The sequence below is a fragment of the Natator depressus genome, chromosome 1 (genome assembly GCF_965152275.1).
Source record: "Natator depressus isolate rNatDep1 chromosome 1, rNatDep2.hap1, whole genome shotgun sequence".
Lineage (NCBI taxonomy): Eukaryota > Metazoa > Chordata > Testudines > Cheloniidae > Natator > Natator depressus.
Genome location: NC_134234.1, coordinates 293,010,242 through 293,030,217, shown reverse-complemented (window position 1 = coordinate 293,030,217; position 19,976 = coordinate 293,010,242). Strand labels below are relative to the sequence as shown.

Sequence of the window (19,976 nt, the reverse complement as noted above, 5' to 3'; positions counted from 1 at the left end):
ATAAATAATAATAATAAAAATCTAGTCTGACCTCATGCATAATATAGGCCAGGAGTTCTCAAATGTCATTGCACCGCGACCCCCTTCTGACCACAAAAATTAATACACAACCCCAGGAGAAGGGACAGAAGCCTGAGCCCACCTAAGCTCCCATCTCCCCACCCCCACAGGGAAGGGCCAAAGCTGAAGCCCAAGGCAGGGGGGCTGTGACATGAGCCCTGCCACCCAGCCCTCGGGCTTTGGCCTCAGGTGGTGGGGTTTTGGCGTCAGCCCTGGGCCCCGGCAAGTCTAAGCCAGCCCTCGTCACCCCGTTAAAATGGGGTCGTGACCCACAGTTTGAGAACCGCTGACATAGGCTATTGGGCTTTCCAAAATGAATTCCTGTTCAAGTGAGAGAATAGCTTTTAGAAAAACATCCAATCTTGATTTAAAACTTTCCAGGGATGGAGAATCCACCACAACCCTTGGTAAGTTGTTCCAATGGTTAATTACTCTCACTCTTAAAAATGTGCACCTTATTTACAATCTAAATTTGTCTACATTCAGCTTCCAGCCATTGGGTCTTGTATTACATTTGTTTGCTAGGTTGAAGATCCCGCTATTACCAAACGTATGTTTCCCATGTAGGTACTTATAGATTGTGCTCAAGTACCTCTTAACCTTCTTTTTAGTAAACTAAATAGATTGAGCTCCTGAACTCTCTCATGATAAGGCATGTTTTCCAATCCTTTAATCTTTATCGTGGCTCTCCTCTGAACATTTTTCAGCATCCTTCTTCAACTGTGGACAGTATTCCAGTAGCAGTTGCACCAGTGCCTAATACAGATAATATAACCTCTCTACTCCTACTTCATATTCCCATTTATACATCCAAAGATGGCACTAGCCCTTTTAGCTACAGGGTCACACTGGAGTTCATGTTCAGCTGATTATCCCACATGGACCTTAAGGCTTTTTCAGAGTCACTGCTTCCCAAGTGAGAGTCCCTCATTCTGTGTATAAAAAGGGATACAACAAAGGTGCACATTAGTCAAAAATATGCTGCTTCCCTTACATCCCTAACTGATCTAGGTATGAAAAAAGGCAGCTGTTTTTTTATTTGATTAGACAATGAGCAGCATGGCATGCTGGGTACTATGGTCGCTTGTTTCTCAGAGACAGCTGTAGTCTGTCATCAGAAATTCACACGAAATTTACACTTCACTGTGAGTTGCACTCATATATCTACGTAGAATTTGGTCTTCTAATTTTTCCTGTGTAAGCCCTGTGACACAGCAGCCCACCGGTGGTTCACTACTCTGTGTCAGCAACTCTTGTCAGGCCTGAGAAATACATTACAACTAACACGCTGCTGCCGTGCTATTTATCTATGAAGAATATTATGTAAAATATCAAACAAAAGCCTATAATCATACTGCTCATCTTAAGCATTGTGAGATGTATGTATGGGTGTCATGCAAGAGGTCATATGTATTTATTAAAAATATGTTTAAACCATAAAACCAAGAAGGGTTGATAAAACAGGATTTTTCCCAGACAAAGAAATGCTGATTTACCTGTCTGCCTAGATCACTGATGTAAATTAAGCAGGATAAGCCAAATACAATGGGAGTGCATTTGCATTAAGTCAACAGGAAACACCAGGTTGACTGGGGGAATGTGAAATCAGCATGAGCAGACACTGGAGTCTAAACCCCAGAAAACAAAGACACTGAGTTCTGGGGAAATATAAGGCAAAGCAAAAAGACACTCTGGTTAACCATTTCACTGAGGAATACTCTTGGTGGAAGAAGTGATTCATGAAAAACCTGGAGCCTGATTAGACCAAATATCAGAAAGCTCTGAACAGGACACTGAGGGTGAGAAACTGTTTGAGACAAAGGCATGTAGCCTGCTAAAATTAGATTTAGTCTCTTAAAAGCATGTTATAACTTTGTTTTATTTATAACCAATTGTTTCCACTATCTTTACTCAGTACACTTGCAGACTTCTTTGTTTTATCATAAGTAGATTTCAGAGCTTTGCTGTTAAACAAAATATGAATTCTTAGTTGAACCAAACAAGCCGGTGCACTGTTTCTTGAGAGATAGCGAACTTGATAATTTCAGTGAGTGCCCAGTCACAGGGAGAGCAGTAGAATACAATTGTTAATGTTGGGAGATGGGGAGTTTGTTGTATTATTAATGTTTTTAGCATTTTTAAATGAACCTTAACCCTTTTATTCCCTAGAGCCACTGTCCCTTTGTTATAGGGTTATTTTGGAATGTGGCATTTCCTTTGTTGGGCTATATTAGTGTATTCTGTTTCTTGTGTACTGGTTTATACTACTTTTTAAGATTAGTAGTGAGTTATTTTCCCAAGGGAAAGCACCCTTGAGTCCCATGAACAATGAGGAGTCACTTTAGGTGGAGGCACCAGGCGTCACAACAGATACCCCAGGACCAGATATGCCAAAAACGCAGAAATAATTGGGCTTGGTTTTGGCTTAATTGGTTTGTGAGTTGCTTGTTGACTAGTTTTTGGCTTGTAACTTGTTGCTTCGTTTTTTTGATCAGCTCCTGGCATGCAGGGTAAGGGGCAAGCGGAGCAAGGGCGGGAGAGAGTTAAGGGTGCACAGCAGACCTACACAGTCCCAGACTGCACGCCGGGGGGATCTAGTCACATAGAGTGTTGGAGTTCTTAGGGACTGGCTTGTTTTGGCCTTGTTTTAAAATGGGATTAGCTTGATTTTTGGCTTATTGTGAAAGTCTGGGTGCTTATTTACTGCGTGAAAGTTGGCAACTGTTCCCAGGACCTAACTTAGGCAAGGAGGGAAAGAAGCCACTCCGACTGGCAAGCACCAAGGAGGAGCCTAAGGCCACACCTTGGGGGAGGGGCTACAGGCATCTCAGATCTCTCAGGCAATGAGCAAAAAGCTCAGCCTTTTTAAAAAAAAACCTGAATTAGTATTATTTATTTATTCACTGAGCCTCAGCTGTGTGCTCTGTGCTGCATAAAACAACAGAGGAAGACACATTGCCTGATACAAACAATTTACAACCTTAGGCCTTGATCATGAAATTGGATCTGCACCTACATGAAGCTTCATTAACTGCAGCGAGATTCCATGCAGGCATCTGGGTCCATCTGTGTGGAGCCAACTGTGGGATCAGGGCCTAAAAGCCTTCTGTTGCATTAGACAGTAGTGGTTTAAATCACTATTGGCCATGCTCAGACCTAGTGTAAATGGGCACAGCCCTATTAAAGTTACACTAAAGCTTACACCAGCTGCAAATTTGGTTTTATATCTTACAGTATTGTGCCAAAGTCTTCCCTTAAATAGGCACATGAAAATGCCTTTGACTTCAGAGGGCATTGTGTGTACATGTCTGGTGCCAGAAAGTTAAAATGCTTTAGGTCATTACTGTAGTGTATTTAAGAAGAAAAACTTAAAAGATTTGAGGGATCTGCCATCTTCAAAAAAGAAAAATTATTTCAATGAGAAAAAATCTTCCTTCATTTGGCAAAGCATAAGTCTTGTTTGAATGGATTATCATGGCCTGCAATGCAAGATAGCGTGCAATGCTCACACGCTCCTCTAGATGACAATTTCATTCCAAGTGCGAGATACTTGGATGGGAGTAATTTGTACACTATTGTTTTATTATGGCAATAATAACACTGCACTAATACTAAAGCTAGTTTTCTGTTTCACTGGTGCGTGTCAGGTTAGGTGGGCTGGCTGCAAATGTCTTTCCTTCACCAAGGTTAAAGTCCTCTTTTTGTCTCTGCTTAGAGAGGTGCGTGAGTTAATATTAAGCATATTAACATTAAGAATGACAGCTATGGTTTCTTTTCCATGTTGGAAATATTCTGAAGCATGAATTTCATGTGTAGCAACACTGGTGCCAACTGGCCAGACAAATGCATTGCTGCGGGAGCAGTGTTTCAGACGAGCTTTTCCCGCTTTAATTTTATGTCTGCCTCACTACATTCTCATAGATCCTTCTCCAAATAATCCCTTGGAGCATTTATTCACAAATACAATGCCAAACGCACAAACTGACCCTAAAACAAGAAGTGTTTGTGCATTTCTAATCCTGACATGAAGAATGGGAAGTTAGTGAAAAGCAGTCTGTCTTTTAAGTCACTCTTTTCTACCTCCTTTAAAAGATAGGAAACAAAGGGTAGGAATAAATGGTCAGTTTTCAGAATGGATAGAGGTGTCCCTGAGGGATCTTTACTGGGACCAGTACTATTCAACATATTCATAAAGAATCTGGAAAAAGGGGTAAACAGTGAGGTGGCAAAATTTGCAGATGATACAAAATTACTCAATATAATTAAGTCCAAAGCAGACTGAGAAGCATTACAACGGGATCTCACTGAACTCGCTGTTATCACTCAAGAAAGACATCTTGGAGTCATTGTGGATAGTTCTCTGAAAACATCCACTCAATGTGCAGAATCAGTCAAAAAAGTGAACAGAATGTTGGGAATCATCAAGAAAGGGTTAGATAATCAGACAGATAATATCATATTGCTTCTATATAAATCCATGGTATGACCACATCTTGAATATTGCGTGCAGATCTGGTCACCCCATCTCAAAAAAGATATATTGGAATTGGAAAAGGTACAGAAAAGGGCCACAAAAATGATTAGGGGTATAATCATAAGAGGCGAGATCAATCAGACTGGGACTTTTCAGCTTTGAAGAGAGACAACTGAAGGGGAATATGATAGAGGTCTATAAAATCATGTTTGGCGTGGGGAAAATAATTAAGGAAGTGTTATTTACTCCTTCTCATAACACAAGAACTAGGAGTCACCAAATGAAATTAATAGGCATAGGTATTTCTTCACACACAATGCACAGTGAACCTGTGGAACTCTTTGCCAGAGGTTGTTGTGAAGGCCAAGACTATACCAGGGTTCAAAAAAGAACTAGATAAGTTCTTGGAGGATAGACCCATCAATAGCTATAAGCCAGGATGGGCAGGGATGGTGTCCCTAGCCTCTGTTTGCCAGAAGCTGGGAATGGGCAACAAGGGATCGATCACTTGATGATTACCTGTTCTGTTCATTCCTGCTGAAGCACCTGGCTTTAGCCACGGTCAGAAGACAGGATACTGGGCTAGATGGACCACTGGTCTCATCCAGTATGGCCATTCTTATGTTCTTATGAACCACCTTCCTCTCAAAGTTACCTGCAGTATAAGGCCGAACACCTCATATTACTACTTTGAGGGGTAAAGTGTGAAAATTGCTCTAATTTTCTTCTTTATCTCACATGTTACAAGCAGGAATTAAATTGAGGGACAGTTGGAGTTAATGCAAATTGTTATTGCAAAAAGAATAATAAATGTAAGACAGAAGAAGAAGATGATAATAGAAGGAAAAAGGGCCCTTGCTAAATACTATCAAACATTGGTTAAAGGTGATACCAACAGCAGCTTTTGATGTTCAAATAAGATGGAGGCCTTCCTAGATGTTCAAAAGAACAACTGGGGCTTCTGTTTTCTTTTCATGAAGTGTTAAATAGACCTTACAGAGAACCTTTTCTGCAAGGCATTTAAAAACAAAACAAAAGAAAACAATAAAAACGTTCTGCCTTGGATTTTATGGGCATAAATTCCAATTTGTGTACCAGACAGTTAGTTTTAATGATTTCTAGTTTTAGAGGAACATCGAACAATTCAGGACGATAAAATGGCCCTGAATATCATTTTCATAATCAATGATCTATGCAAGAGATGACTCAAATGCAAATATGGTTTCGTCCCATCAGGCATCAATAGACACTACTACCAGAAATCACTGTAGTTTTTTGCATATGGAAAATTCACAAACTTTCTTTGACTGTCCCTTCCTTGTGTAAATCAGACTGTAAAAAAATTGTAAATTAGACCCTTTCAAAAAGAGCCTTTCAGTATTTGTAAATTCAGGATTTTTTTCCAGAATAAAACAACAATGGTTTGCATGAAATAAATGGGTTGCATGAAATAAATAACTTATTTTATTTTACCCACTCTGTAATACCCCCCTTAGTAACCCCTACAGAGTTATCCCCCTTACAGCTTGAACTCTCCCCGTGGTATTTTTTTAATTGTACAAATAAGCTTTGAAAAAATACATATGGGCTAAAAAACTCATATTGTGGGAACAGCAATGAGCCACAAAAAAGGAAATATTTGTGTATTACAAAGAAAAAGGTTCTGGACTGCTGTGCAGAATCAAATATGAGACAGCTTGATGTATGCACAGCTGTTCATGTTTAAGGACAGAATACAGACATAAATATGGCCAGAATGCTTCGCTTTGGTGCTACAATATTTTTATAAACCAGATTCAAAGGCATATCTGTCATAACTGAACACAAGGCGAAATGTATCAGAAACAGAGCACAGACGCCTTTCTCCACAGCCAGGATAAACAAAACCAATAAGAACCTCTCAAGTCATGGACATGTAAAATAAATCTCATTGTGCAAAAGAAAACCACCTTATTTATATGAGACGATTCAATGTCAAATATTTCACCCACATCAGATAACGCTTCTGTTGAATGAAATGCAGAGGGTGGTGCTTTTTCCCCTCCTGACTGCCATTATCACTGTCGCTTGTCTGTCTGAACTGAAGCTAATATTTCCAGGAAATAGCTCTTTTTAACAGCAGAATCCTACTTTCTCTATGATTAGTTTGGCTTGTGTCCAAAGCACACCAGTAAGAGAGCCTGACTAATTAAGACATGGGATAAAATGAGTTCCTGCTTGTTTAATTCACATGTACAATGAGGTCCATCTTGAGAATCACAAAGGCGCAAGAAAATGTGGAGACGTCCCAGAAAAGAGCAAAGCCGGCCTACAAGTGAGGTTATGGGCAGGCAGTCGGGAAACCAGACCTTTTCCCAGGTTTGCAACTGTGTGATCTAGAACAAGTCATTTAGGGCCAAATTCTGCCACCCTTATTCACAATGAGTAGTATTTTTATATGAGCCAAGTCAGTAAAGTACTACACAACCTGAGAAGGGGTATCAGAATCTGGCTTTCAACTTGTCATGGCTCAATTTCCTCATCTATAAAATGGGACTAAGTAAACTACTATGTTGTGAGAGTTAATTTTTAACAAATGCTTTGGTATCCTTTGCTGGAATGCAAGTGGAAAGTGGTGTCATTTATTTATAAAGGTCAAACAAAACTGTAGAGAAGTCTTGGAAATACTCCAAAGGTAGATTACAGCAACACCTCTACTGTGACGTTGTTGTTTATGGCATACACAGTCCTGTTTGAAACAATCCCATTTATGAGTTAGGATTTCTCAACCCAAGTGATCTTTATTTTTCTGCTACCTATTCCTTTTTTTAATGTTCTGTGATGGTTTTTAACTTAAGAATTAAATTGTTAAAATATTTGAGAATCTTTTGGGGAGGATTTGTGTGTGTGTTTTGTTTTGTTAACTGGACACCACTTTAGGGAGACAGTCTTCTTGAGTAATTAACCACAGGAACAATTTATCAAGAGTCCTCGCTGACAAGATAGGATGTTTTTCTAAAAGATATTCTCTAGGAATTAGTTTTGGCCTGTGTTATACAGGAGCTCAGACTAGATGATCACAATGGTTCCTTCTGGCTTTAAAATCTAGAAATGAATAAATGAAAAATACTCTTTGCTTAGATTGTAAACTTCTTGGGCCGGAGACCATCCTTTTATTGTGTGTTTCTATAGCACCTTGCCAAATAAGTTCCTGGCCCGTGACTGGGGCTCCCAGGCACTACCATAATACAAATAATAAATAATAACAACTCTACACTTTAGAACTTAGATAAATAAAGTATAAAGAGTTTTTTGTTTAACCCCTTAAATTAAATTGAGAAGCTAGGCTAAAAACATTCAAGATCTATGGAGTGAAAAAAAACCCCTCCACTGTGTTTAAAAGCTCATCTTGGATATTATAGGCTTTAAGTTAGATAAAGCCACATAAAAAAATTAACACACATGTGCGTGTACTCCCACCCTCACATTAACATACTAAAGGTATTCTCTGCAGAACCTTAGATCTGGCTTATTGTGTCCTGTACCTACATGTGGTGGGGTGGCTGCCCCACACAGGCGGAAGAAGGGTTAAAGCAGCCTTGGGGAGGCTGCGCAGAACCCAGCCAATTAGAAGAGGGCGTATTGAGCCAGCCAATAGGGAGAAGGCTTAGTGAAGCAGCCAGCCTGGGCCAGGCTGGCCCATATAAAAAGGCCTGCTGAGGCCAAGGGAGGAGGACTGGCTGCCCTGTAGGAGGGTTGAGAGAGACAGCACCACGGACAGAGCAGTGCTCGGCAGGGTCAGGGGAGAGCTCCAGCCTGATGGCTGCCAGACTGAGGCCCTGGTACAAGGGCGGAGAAGGTGCTTGGGCTGCTGGGAAGTGGCCCAGGGAAACAGACAGTGGAGTAGGAGGAGGGGCAGTACATGGCCACCCCAGCAGTTGATGGCCACCTGGAGTAGAAGGTGGGCCCAGGTCCCACCCTTTTGCTCCCCCCCACTTGTCACTGAGTGGAGTGGCCAGTGCATGGACTGCAGTTTGCCACAGAGGCAAGTGGCTGGACTGAGGCCTGTTGGGTCGCCCGGAATGGGGGAGAGAACTGAGTGGGGCACAGCCAGAGGGCTGTGTCCAGAAGAGGATGTCGTGGAGGTGAGAGTGATGACGGGTGAGACACCACCTGAGGAGGGCACACTGACAACCCTGAGTTAATTCCCAGGACAGCCAGCAGGAGGAGCTGCATTGGTGAGTCAAATGTGACTCGTAAAACTACAGTATCCTGGATCAGATTCTCAGGTGCATTGTGCTATTTTTGCACTGCTTTGGTGGCACAAAGTGGCTGGAAAACAGACTGATCTGGCCAGACTTCATGCAAGTTGAGATGCTCTCAGCTTACACAGATGCAGTGAACTCAGCTTCTGTACTACCTGTCGCATATGGCTGCAGTATGTGGGCGTGGGGGGAAGAAGGGCTCTAAACCATAGCTATCCCCACCTGACATACAGTCCTTTGGGGACTGTTGCCAGATAGTGCTGGTTAGAGCAGTCCCCAGACAACCTACCTGCCAGATTCTAACTAGTGACTTGAGTGACATTTGCTGTTGAGTGTGTGAAAGGCAAGCCTTTTCCCATTCAGTCTGCCTCCCCATATCTAACAATAAGAAATGAATGCTAATACTTCCACCAGAGTCAATATTTCATAGCTGCATAAGGAGGGGGGTTCACCACGTTGGAGGTTGTTTAGTATTATTGTCCCCATTTTCCCAATGGTTAAACTGAGATGCAGGGATATCAGACGACTTTCCCAAGGTCACACAGCAAATCAGTCGTAGAGCTGGGACTGGAACCAAGTAGTCCTGAATCCTAGCACTTTCCATTAGCCACAAGATCGTCTTTCCCCTAATTTTACTTGCACTGGAAACTCAATGAAGCAAAGAATCTGGGCCCATATTTTCAATACGAGGAGCCCAATCCTCCAGTCCTTCCTAGGTTAACGTGTGTGTGTGTGTGTGTGTGTGTGTACTCACACACTCCTGCATACAAATTGTTTTTTGTTTCTGTTGTGGCTGTAGAAAAGGGGTTGCAAATGTCTCTGAAGGTTTAGTATTGATCTTCTTTATTTATAATCCATTTATACTCTAGACGCATGTTAGAGCTTGCTGAACCTGTGCATTTAGGGCCAGATCCAGCTCACAATGAAGTCAATGGGTTTTTTCTATTGATTTCAATGCGAGTTGGATATGACCTCTAATAAGCAATAGGAAAAAAGTCGGTCTTTCTCTCAGGAAAGGCTTAATAGGCGATACTGTAATGAGGTGCCCTCTTACAAAAAGGTCATGCTTTTTACAAAAAAGTGGCAGCCCATTTACTGGGACAGGAGGAAGAATTATTATAAATAATTAAACCTGAGAGAGACTTGCCACAGTACGAAGTACATGTAGTCACACAATATTCTTGCACTTTAAATGATGCCTATTCACTAGGGGTCACGTGTGGCATTTAGCCATGGCCTTGTCTGAGGGCATGAAGCCACTTGACTTCCCAAGCGGTGCCGGGAGAGTGCTGGAAGTAGTACAGCTTTAAGAGGAGCAACTTTCGTCCCTTTTTATGTGGCCAGTCAGCTCTACTGGGCTGCACGTGGGCAATGGAGCTGTGACTCCATGTAGTCCTCATCCCTTCCTGTCTCCTTTTTGGAGCATTGTTTTGGGAGCAAGAGGCTAGCACCTCAGAAATAGTCTCTGTGCTTACCATACATCAGCTAGTGTTTGCGTATAATATATATGTGTGTGTGTGTAAGTGTATATATACTTTACATTTTATTTGGTGATTTAGGGAAAAAATTATCAAAATACTTTCTAAACTTTACAATTCTGTATTTTTCTTAGTGTTTGGACAATTCGTATAATTTAACCTTAGCACCAAAAGAGACAAGTATAAAATAAAATGACAAAGTAATATACAGGTATTTGTCCACTATTTCACTTATACTATGGGTATGTTTACACTGTGGTTGGTCACCTGTGGCTGGCCTGTGCCAGCTGACTTGGGTTCCCGAAGCTCGGGCTTTGGGGCTGTTTAATCGTGGTGTAGACATTCCAGCTCTGGCTGCAGCCTGAGCTCTGGGACTCTCTCACCTCACAGGGTCCTAGAACCCGGGCTCCAGCCTCAGACTGAATGTTTGCATCACAATTAAACAGCCCCACAGCCCGAGCCTGAGTCAGCTGGCACAGGCCAGCTGCAGGTTTTTAATTGCAGTGTAGACATAGAATCATAGAATATCAGGGTTGGAAGGGACCTCAGGTCGTCATCTAGTCCAACCCCCTGCTCAAAGCAGGACTGATCCCCAATTAAATACCCTAAGTGTAAACCAAAACTGACTAGTTTTCCAATTGACATCATGCAGTTTATCATGTGTAACAGCCACAAGATGGAGCTCTGCACACAACATTAAGAAGGTTCATCATATGGAGCACAGATCCGGCTTCAGATTGTGGTATAAATTTTGTGTGATGTCAATTAAAGGAAATGAAAACATAATATTATAGGAACGATACATAGTTTTCATTTCAGTACATGAGATTTCGAACAGGAGCAAATATGTCAACAATATCAAGTAGCCAAATTTATCAGCACTATTCATTAACCTGCATGTGTCCTTTAAATACCCTTTAGATTAAAAACTAGTGAGTTTGCACAGAATGATTGATTGAAAACCCCTTCCCCTCCCAAACAAATCAAAATCCGAAAGTGGGGAATTCATGAAATGCCAGAACAGTGAAGTACATTCGCCCTAACATTGGTGCTGAAACTCAGGCAGACAGAAGCATAAAAGTCATGCTCCATTGAAGAATTTATTATAAAAGTATTTTCAATGGAAAGAGGAAAAGGAATAAATTCAGCCCCAGCTGGCATAAGTAGAGGTTGACTTTGGTCCACAGGTTTTTAATGACAAAGAGCTATTTATTCAATGTCACTACAGTAACCACATTAAAACTCTGCTATTTTGTTGTGACTTTGATGTTAAAAGTCTAAACAAACACGGTTTGTTTAGTAAAAGATGTAAGGACAGACTCTGCACTTAGAGATCTGAAAACTGCCCAGCACTCAGAAGGAGTCTTTTATTCCTGAAAGGGCAAGGCCAGGGGAGACAACCAACTACCTCTCTCCCATAAACTGGCCACTAACAGGCCAGAGATCATGCCACAAAGCCCTGCCCCTAGAATGTGGAGAAGGAGTGGGAGATGCATTCCCAAGGTTGGCGCATGCCTGGCTGTGCCCAGGCACCTTTCAAAGATTCGGGGTGGCCATCAACTGCAAATCCAGTCAACCCCCCTTCCTACTGAGACAGAGAGCATCTTCTGTTATTCCTGCACCAGGAACTGGAACACAAGGTTAGAGCGTGAAGGGCAAAAGAACATTTAAGCCACTTTTCTGCTCCATTTCCCCCACCTAAATTAGAGTAGTCCTAAGGTTGCTCTAATTTGTGTGCTCCAGTAACATCTCTTCCCCTCTGACCTGCCCACAGAATACCCCATACACTACAAAGTACACGTTGAATGATGCAGCAGTATCCAGCCTGAGGAAGCTTCCTCCTGTGTAATGCGGTCAGGGTGCAATGCTGATTTTACCCCATAAATTAGAAAATAGCTTGAGGTTGTGATGTTACTTGATTAAAATTTCAATCTGCGCAGTAAATGTAATAGCTTTGATTTTATGTCCCATCATTAAGTGCATTGGAAAACTGCAGTATCTCATACCATGGTGTGGCAACTGTTGGCAAATCAGTACCTACTGGTGACCATGGTAGTGGGGTATGATGGACAACATACCTATATTGAAAAACTCTGGAGCACTGCCAATGCTAGTAACAGCTAATGGGGCACTTTCCAAAATTAACAATATGACTTTATTGTAGCTTATTGAAACCGGGAGCATTTCAGAAGTCGAATTCTACTTTATATGCCTTCTACCATCTGGCTGTTATTAGTGGCTATTGCCCACTCCCAGAGTGGCACTGCCTAATTTTTGCTCCCACCGTACCCAGTCCCAGTCCTTCTCTTCTTGTGGATCCCTGTCCTGAGAACAACTTCCTTGGAGTCCTGGGGAGGGGGACAGATTGCCACTGAGGGAGCTGACTGTCTCCCTGCCTGCACTGGAAGAGTTAGGTCTGCATGTAGAGGGTCCCCTCTTCATGAAGGTCAGGAGGCAAAATCTGCCATTATGTATATATGGGTGATATTAATACACTAGCATGATTCCCCGATGTTAAGCACTAAGGGCTAGATTTACAAAGGGCACCACTTGGATTCACAGAACCCTCACTCAGCTGCCTTCTAATCCTGTAGGTGCCTAAACTCGCTCAGAGCCTAAATGCTGGCAGTAAAAGTTCCCTTGCCGCCTGTGTTTCTGCCTCTCAGCATGTGCACTGTAGCCACTCTCTAGCCATCCGGCTGGCTTAAGCCCCAGAATGATTCACAAACTGGGGGAAGATAGACGCTCCTCTGCCTAACACATGCAGGGCCCTATCCAGTAGGCACACTCAGAGGCTGCCTAACTCCACACAAAACAGGCACCAGGAGGAGCGCCCATATAACCTTTAGCCCAGTGGTTAGGGTATGTGCACAAGGTGTGGGATACTCCCATTCAAGTCCCCATCTGCCTGCTGAAAAGGGATTTGAACTTGGAGCTGCCACCTCTCAGGCAAGTGCCCTAATCATTGGCCTATGGGACATTCTGATGTGAGGGTGCCTCATTGTCTCCTGGCAAAGCTGTTCTACTTTGGATAAATAAATAAATAGCCATTGGCTACTGGGGCTCCTACCTCTGAGGTAAGTGCCCTACCCATTAGGCTACAAAGTCATTCTCACTCTTCCCACCCCTGTCTGGCTTCTTGCAAGAAATGCCGTAGGCACCTGACTCCAGGAGAGGGTTCGCAGCTGAGAATCCCAAGCAGAGGTAGGTTTCTCCCTCCAGCCTGGATTTAGACACTCAACTCCCTGAGGGGGCAGGGCTTAGGACACATCCCCTCCTTGGCATCTCCCTGTGGCTAGCTTAGGCAGCTCCCCGCTCAGCGAGTTGGCTGTTGAGAAGCCCATTCTTAGGTGCCCATCTCCCTCCTTTCACTGTATAAGGATCCTACGTTCCTAACTCAGGCTTTGTGAATCCCAGTGGTTTTCTACATGCTTAAAAGCTAGGTACTGTGACACTCAGCAACGTAACACCTACCCTTCGTGAATCTAGCCCAAACTTTCTCTGCATGACAATGAACTGGGAGGAGCTGGATTTTCTTGATCATAAAACAGTTTTGGAATGAGAACAAGCATCATTCATTTTGTGATTTTGTAACAAAGAATCCTATATGGAAGCTGTATCCTTTATAGTTCTTGATTGAAATGGCCAATTATAATAATTCAACAGTCATTATTCCAAATCCTTTAAAAAAGGATAAAGCTTACTAAGATTATCCCAAAAAGGCATTCACTAAAATGCTTTTAAAAGTTAGTTACATAGTAGCTGATGATATCTGCATCTCTTCAATGTTTCTTTATTGAATGTAGTGGTCCATAATCTGAACAGCCACTTCCTCTGTAAAGATGTTTAGACTCCTGTGATTAATCTTAATCAACCAAAGACCTCTACATGGAGGACTCCTTAATAAAACGGCATAATATCCTGTTGCAGGACTGGGTCTTTACTTAGCATAATCCTAACACGACAATATTAATTCTTTCTTCTACAGAACAAAGTACTGTAAAACCTTTCCAACATTAAAGTTTCCTGTAGCTCTGATACTATGTTCTTTGCACTCCCCAGACTCACCTGTGAGTTTTAAGTGCACAAGATTTGCAGGATTAGGCCTTAAATCCATGAGACATGAATACAATTCTAGATACAAAGGAGTTTTTTAAATAAAATATTTAAAAAACGAATCGCTCTACACACTGATGTCTGTTTAACTGTATAGTGAATACAACTGATTGTGTGGCAATTATTTCAAGAATTAAACTATTGCATTTTGCTCAAATGATGCTAGGAGTTTTAACTATTCTGAAGGTATACAAGAGCTTCATTATTTTTGGAACACTATACTATACTTCACTGTGGAAAAAATATACTAAAGTACTCAAGTGTCCATCACGCAAGCATATTTATTATATAAATATTTTATAAATTAGAACATTTTAATTATAAATGTAAACATTTCTAGGAAAATAGTGTTATATATTTCTTATACATGTTTACAACTAGTATAAGGCACATAGTGCAAAAATACTTTTCTGATACAGAGATCACAAAATAGTCATCTACATGTGTTACTTTTAAGCAGTTGCTTTTTAGATATGTGGTGCAATGTAGCCTTTCATTAAAATGTATTCCTAACTCGGCTAATACTTTGTGGGTAAAACTAAGATATAGCTGCCATATGACCTACCAGTTCTCACTGGCATATAAATAGTTAGCTGATATTTGGTTTAGAGTTGAAAAATGCCTATAATTATCTAGTACATAATGTGTGGTTTTTATGCACATAGAAAATCTTATTTTGAATACCTGAGAATTTACCTGAAACAGGTAATCTTTATGCTGTACTTATTTCTGCACTTCTGGACTTGGACTAATTCTAAACAACAAATCAAACAGCTAGATCTTGTCTGAAATTGAACCGTTTCCTCCTATACATTTAATTTTTCTAGGATGAAGCACTTTTAACAGTGCACATTACAGTTGCATTTATTGCCCTCTGAAAAATTAAACTGTACTTCTCAAAAACGTGCACTATGCACACTTTGACCTAATCCTGCCTTCCCTTGTTGAACCCAGAACTTTCACTGAGGTCAATGGGAATTCTGGGTGTGGAAGTGAGACAAGATAGGGCTTTTGTTAATATGCTGTTGGCCACTTCCAACAAATGTCTGGAGTATCTGGGCAGAGGTTAAGTAAATATGTATAGTTATATAACCGCAAATTGTACAACATACACAATATATTGCTCTTACAGTATACACAGTTGTGTGAGAGGTAGGGTTTTAAAACTAGATTTTCAAACTATGACGTGTTTCTTTATTTTCTTGTACCCACAACAAAACAGCGTTTTGATGTTTAACATTTTTCCTGGAGACTACAGAGGTTAAACCACACTTTCCAAAACTAATATTACTGTTTGAGCACCACAAAAAGAGAGAGAAAAAATGAATGTTTTTAATGACAGAAATGAGGTGGGGGGGAACCTTTGGAAACTGTATCAGGAAAAAGTATATTGATGATGCACTCTTCTGATGTAAATTGTTGACAAAACATAATTCCCAACAGGTTTCATAAAGCTGAAAGTAGTTGAAATTATTAGTTGGTGTCCTTCTTTTCTTTTTACATTTTAATATAGTTGATCCAGAAAATCAACACAGTATATGCATTTTACTGTACATTGTATAATGACGTGCACTGATTAGTGGCAGGTACAGTATTACAATTATGGTCCAGTTTAAGGTGTTACCAGTAGTAACATCAGTGCAGTTTATTTTACTTGCTTGTATATACTGTACATTGAATGAATACCTCTTTATTAAAACCTGAGGGTTTATGATTGTGGTTTATGCACCTGTTAGCCCATCACTAAATGATTAAACAATGATATGCATCCCTGAACACTGAAGAAAATGGGAAGGAATTCTTAGTAGTAAATTAACATTTCAGAGATGAAAGACTGAAAAAAATAATAGCACCTAGAATTTGCACCTTAAAGACAGATTTTCCTGCTTTTGATGTTCTTACCACTTCAGGGTTTTATTTGAAGTTGGAGACCAATACTTGTGTTAGGAATACATTTCCCACAGAACCCTCCACATCTTCCATATATTTTAGTACCATCCTGGAAATTAGAGAGGCAAAAATAGCAAGAACTCAGTCATGAGAAACTACCAAAGCCATAGTTACACACAATAGTTTAATAAAATGGTGACTCATCAGAACCTTTGACACATCCCACTGAAGACTATGGTATCTGGGAGACAAGATCAAATTAACTTGAACACACTGGGTTTGTCTACACGTTGTAGGAGCGTGTGCCAGAGGGCTGTAAACTGTAGACACTCTGAAGTGTTGCACTCTAACTGCCCTGTGTAGACCTTGCTAATGCCCTCTAAAAGGTTCCTAGCATGTGTTAACTTAGCACTGTTTCAGACAGGACTATGTCAATGGGAAATAGGTACCTATTAGCACAGGTGCCAGCTTCCTGCTTGTTCCAGGGGTACTCAAGCCCAGGTCCCACCCCCAACCCCACTCCACCCCTTCCCTCAAGCCCCCATCCTGCCCTGCTTCTTCCTGCTTCTGCACCAGGCCCCATCCCCACCCATGCTCCGCCCCCACCCTACCTCTTCCCGTCCCCTTCCCTGAGCGTGCCCCATCCCCACTCCTCCCCCTCCCCCAGTGCATTCTGCATGCTGCTGATCGCGATGGGCAGGAGGCACTGGGGGCGGAGGAGGAGCTGACTGTCGGTGGGTGCTAAGCACCTGCTAATTTTTTTCTGTGGGTGCTCCGGTGCTGGAGCACCCATGGAGTCAGTGCCTATGCCTATTAGACTGGGTCAGCAGGGTCTATGCAGGGTAGTTAGAGCCCAATCCTTTGGAGCGTTCTACAATTTACAGCCCTCTGGCCGGGCATTGTCCTACTGAGTAGACAAGTTAATAAATTCATAAAGTATCTGTGAAAGTGTCTCAGTCAAGTCAAGAATGGACAAAGAATATGCAACATTACTTACTTGAGATTTGTGTATATCAACAGTTGCATAATTGCCCTGAGCAATCCATCTAGCTGTATTGGATAGCCTCAGGCCAGTGCCTGTCAAATTAATGCTGAACTGCCCCTATCAAAAAAAAAAAAAAATCAAAGCACAGAGCTTATGTACAAACTTTAAGACACTTAACATTAGCAAATACTACTTAGAGTATTGCATTGTAACCTTACGGTTACATACCGAATTTTGTATTTCTAAAGTCAAAAAGCCTAGAAACCTCTATGTTGGCACACACAAGCCTTTTACTGTATTTAGCTCACTCACTATCTCTTATACCTGAGAGTAAATTATTATTTTAATATTTTTCTCTCCTATTATAATAAAAAATTAGGTTACATCAAATACTCGGACATTTTGTGATGTTCCCAGATAGTTCTTGCAAAGGAATTAATTATGGACAAAAACATAATGATCTGGATGTTTCTCTAATCTAAACTGAACTCCTGAAGTGTTGATATTTATTTGAAACATAAACAAGCATTTTCATCAAGAGACATTGCTGGAATTCTGGTACAAACTGTTTTTTGTGTGATCCTTGCAGTCATTTCTGGTTTGCTGGCGGTGGGAAATAATGCTGAATAATACCAATTATTAGTTCGTTGGCATAATTACAATACCATATAACATAACATCAGTTATCATAATAATCAAATAACAATTCTGGTCAAAAGCCAGACATTTTGAGAGACGAAAAACAACAAATGTCAACAAAATACTTTAAAAATTATCTGAACTTCTGAAAACCTCAAACTTTTTGGATTGGTTCATGTTTTGGGTTTGATTCACATTTTATCTGAAGTGGATTGCTTATTATTCCTAATTGAAATCAGATTTTATTCTAATTAGTGTGTTAAAAAATGTGAGACCTGCCAGAATGAGGCTTGCTTTCTTAAAAATAGACAAAGTGGGTGAGGTAATATCTTCTTTTGGACTAAACTCTGTGGATGAAAGAAACAAACGTCTGAAGCTTTGAAGAAGAACTCTGTGGAGCTCAAAAGCTTGTCTCTCTCACCAACAGATGTTGGTTCAGTAAAGGATATTACGTCGCCCACCTGGTCTCTCTCATATCCTGGGACCAAGATGGCTACAACAACACCCGAAACAACCATTTCTCAAAAGATAAATATTTTAAACTGTGTTTGAACTTTTTGGAGCTACATTGGCACGGTCTGCCACACTCTGGCAACTACGGACAAATCCTTCTCTGCTACTCACAGCTCTCAGCCTTTTTCAAAATCCAACATGGTAAATATATGTACTACTTACTGTTGGGTGGTTTCATCTAGGCTTGGCAGAATTTCGATTTTAATTTTTTTTACAATTTTGACAGATAATATCAATATTTATTTTTAAGCATTTTTTTTCAATTTTTATCTATCTAAATTTTCACAATTGTGAAATTCTGAGGGGGTCAGACAATTATTTAATGACAGATATTGAGATTCAAAAAGTTAAAGCTTTATAAATATTAAAACACAAATTGTCAACATCACATGTAAAAATATACAAAGTGAATATCCTTAAAATCAACAAATCATACCTGGTTTTCCTATTGATTCACTAGTCCATTTTTAACAAGCTTAATTCTAAAATCTAATTACTGGATTTTGACTCTAATAAAGTTTTCAAACAGTATTTTTCTTATTTTGCCTATCTGTAAATTTCGATGATCATCAATGGAAATACTTTTTTCTCAGTTTGTGGTATACAGTGAAATCAACATTTACCAATTTTTACTGAAATCTAATCCTTCCAAGCCTAGTTTAAAGGTATAAATGTTAAGGTGTTCATGAGATACCTGTATTTTGACAGTACCCAAACTTTATCAAAAATAAACTACATACAAAGGACTGTATGAAGAGTTTATTTTTATTTCAGGGTTCTAGTGATGCATATACACCATTCAAGCTTCACTCTTGTGATTCATATAGATGCTGAAAACATCAGTCTTATATTGTATAGTTTGGTATAACTTATTTCCTGTGTATTTTCATGTCTAGTTGCTCTTTTTATTTTTTAGGACTCATACCCCTGGGTGTACTGGCACAAGCTGATGTGTTACACAGGTGAGGTGGTTCTTTGAGTACCAAAGAAGCAGAACGTATTAATTTTATGGCATACAGCATCTGGAGAAAATTAATGTAAATGGAGTGTAGCTTATTCCATAATCATAGGCCCATAGTATTTCATGAAGTAACTTCATCCACAGTGATGTCATGTTGCAGAAATAAATGAACATTGCATATGTGCAATTATACTGATGGCACAGCAGTTGCCTGTCATGTATAATATTCAGGCTTGGGAGCAGATCTGAAAAACTTTGAGAGTGAAGGAAGTGGTGCAATTGATCTGGACAGAGACCAGCAGCACTCCTTCAAGGCATCTCCTGAGGTGTGAACACTTCAGTGCAGAGATATATCCCCAATTAGCGGAATCCACTATCATTAGTTATTAAAGGTCATATTCATCACTGGTGTAAAGAGATGCAGTTCAACAGAGCTGTGCCCACTTAGGTCAGTAGTGGATTTGGCCCTATGATTTTTTTTTTTCAGTATCCAGTGCTCTGAAGCACTTGTGAGGATTTTTGTTTAGTTGTGGTTTAATTTTCTGGTTACTGTATTCTGGTCCTGGTCTTGGGCCAGTGAATGACATTTGGCTGCTTGGGATGCCCTGTTGTATCA

General features: G+C 40.6%; 1 protein-coding gene across 3 annotated transcripts in view; it reads right to left on the bottom strand.

Annotated features, from left to right (window-relative positions):
- Positions 1–850: 850 nt before the first annotated feature.
- ADAMTS20 (ADAM metallopeptidase with thrombospondin type 1 motif 20) overlaps positions 851–19,976 on the bottom strand; it is a 184,582-nt gene continuing 165,456 nt past the window's right edge. For 2 of the 3 annotated variants that reach the window (XM_074942179.1, XM_074942181.1), the window contains 2 exons: positions 17,260–17,364; positions 14,988–16,371 (listed from right to left, as the gene is read on the bottom strand). In XM_074942179.1, the coding sequence (XP_074798280.1) occupies positions 16,279–16,371; positions 17,260–17,364 (198 nt within the window). In that variant the 3' untranslated portion in view covers positions 14,988–16,278. Of the gene's footprint in view, positions 993–14,987; positions 16,372–17,259; positions 17,365–19,976 lie in introns of those variants that run through there. The other variant, XM_074942180.1, reaches the window with a different exon arrangement.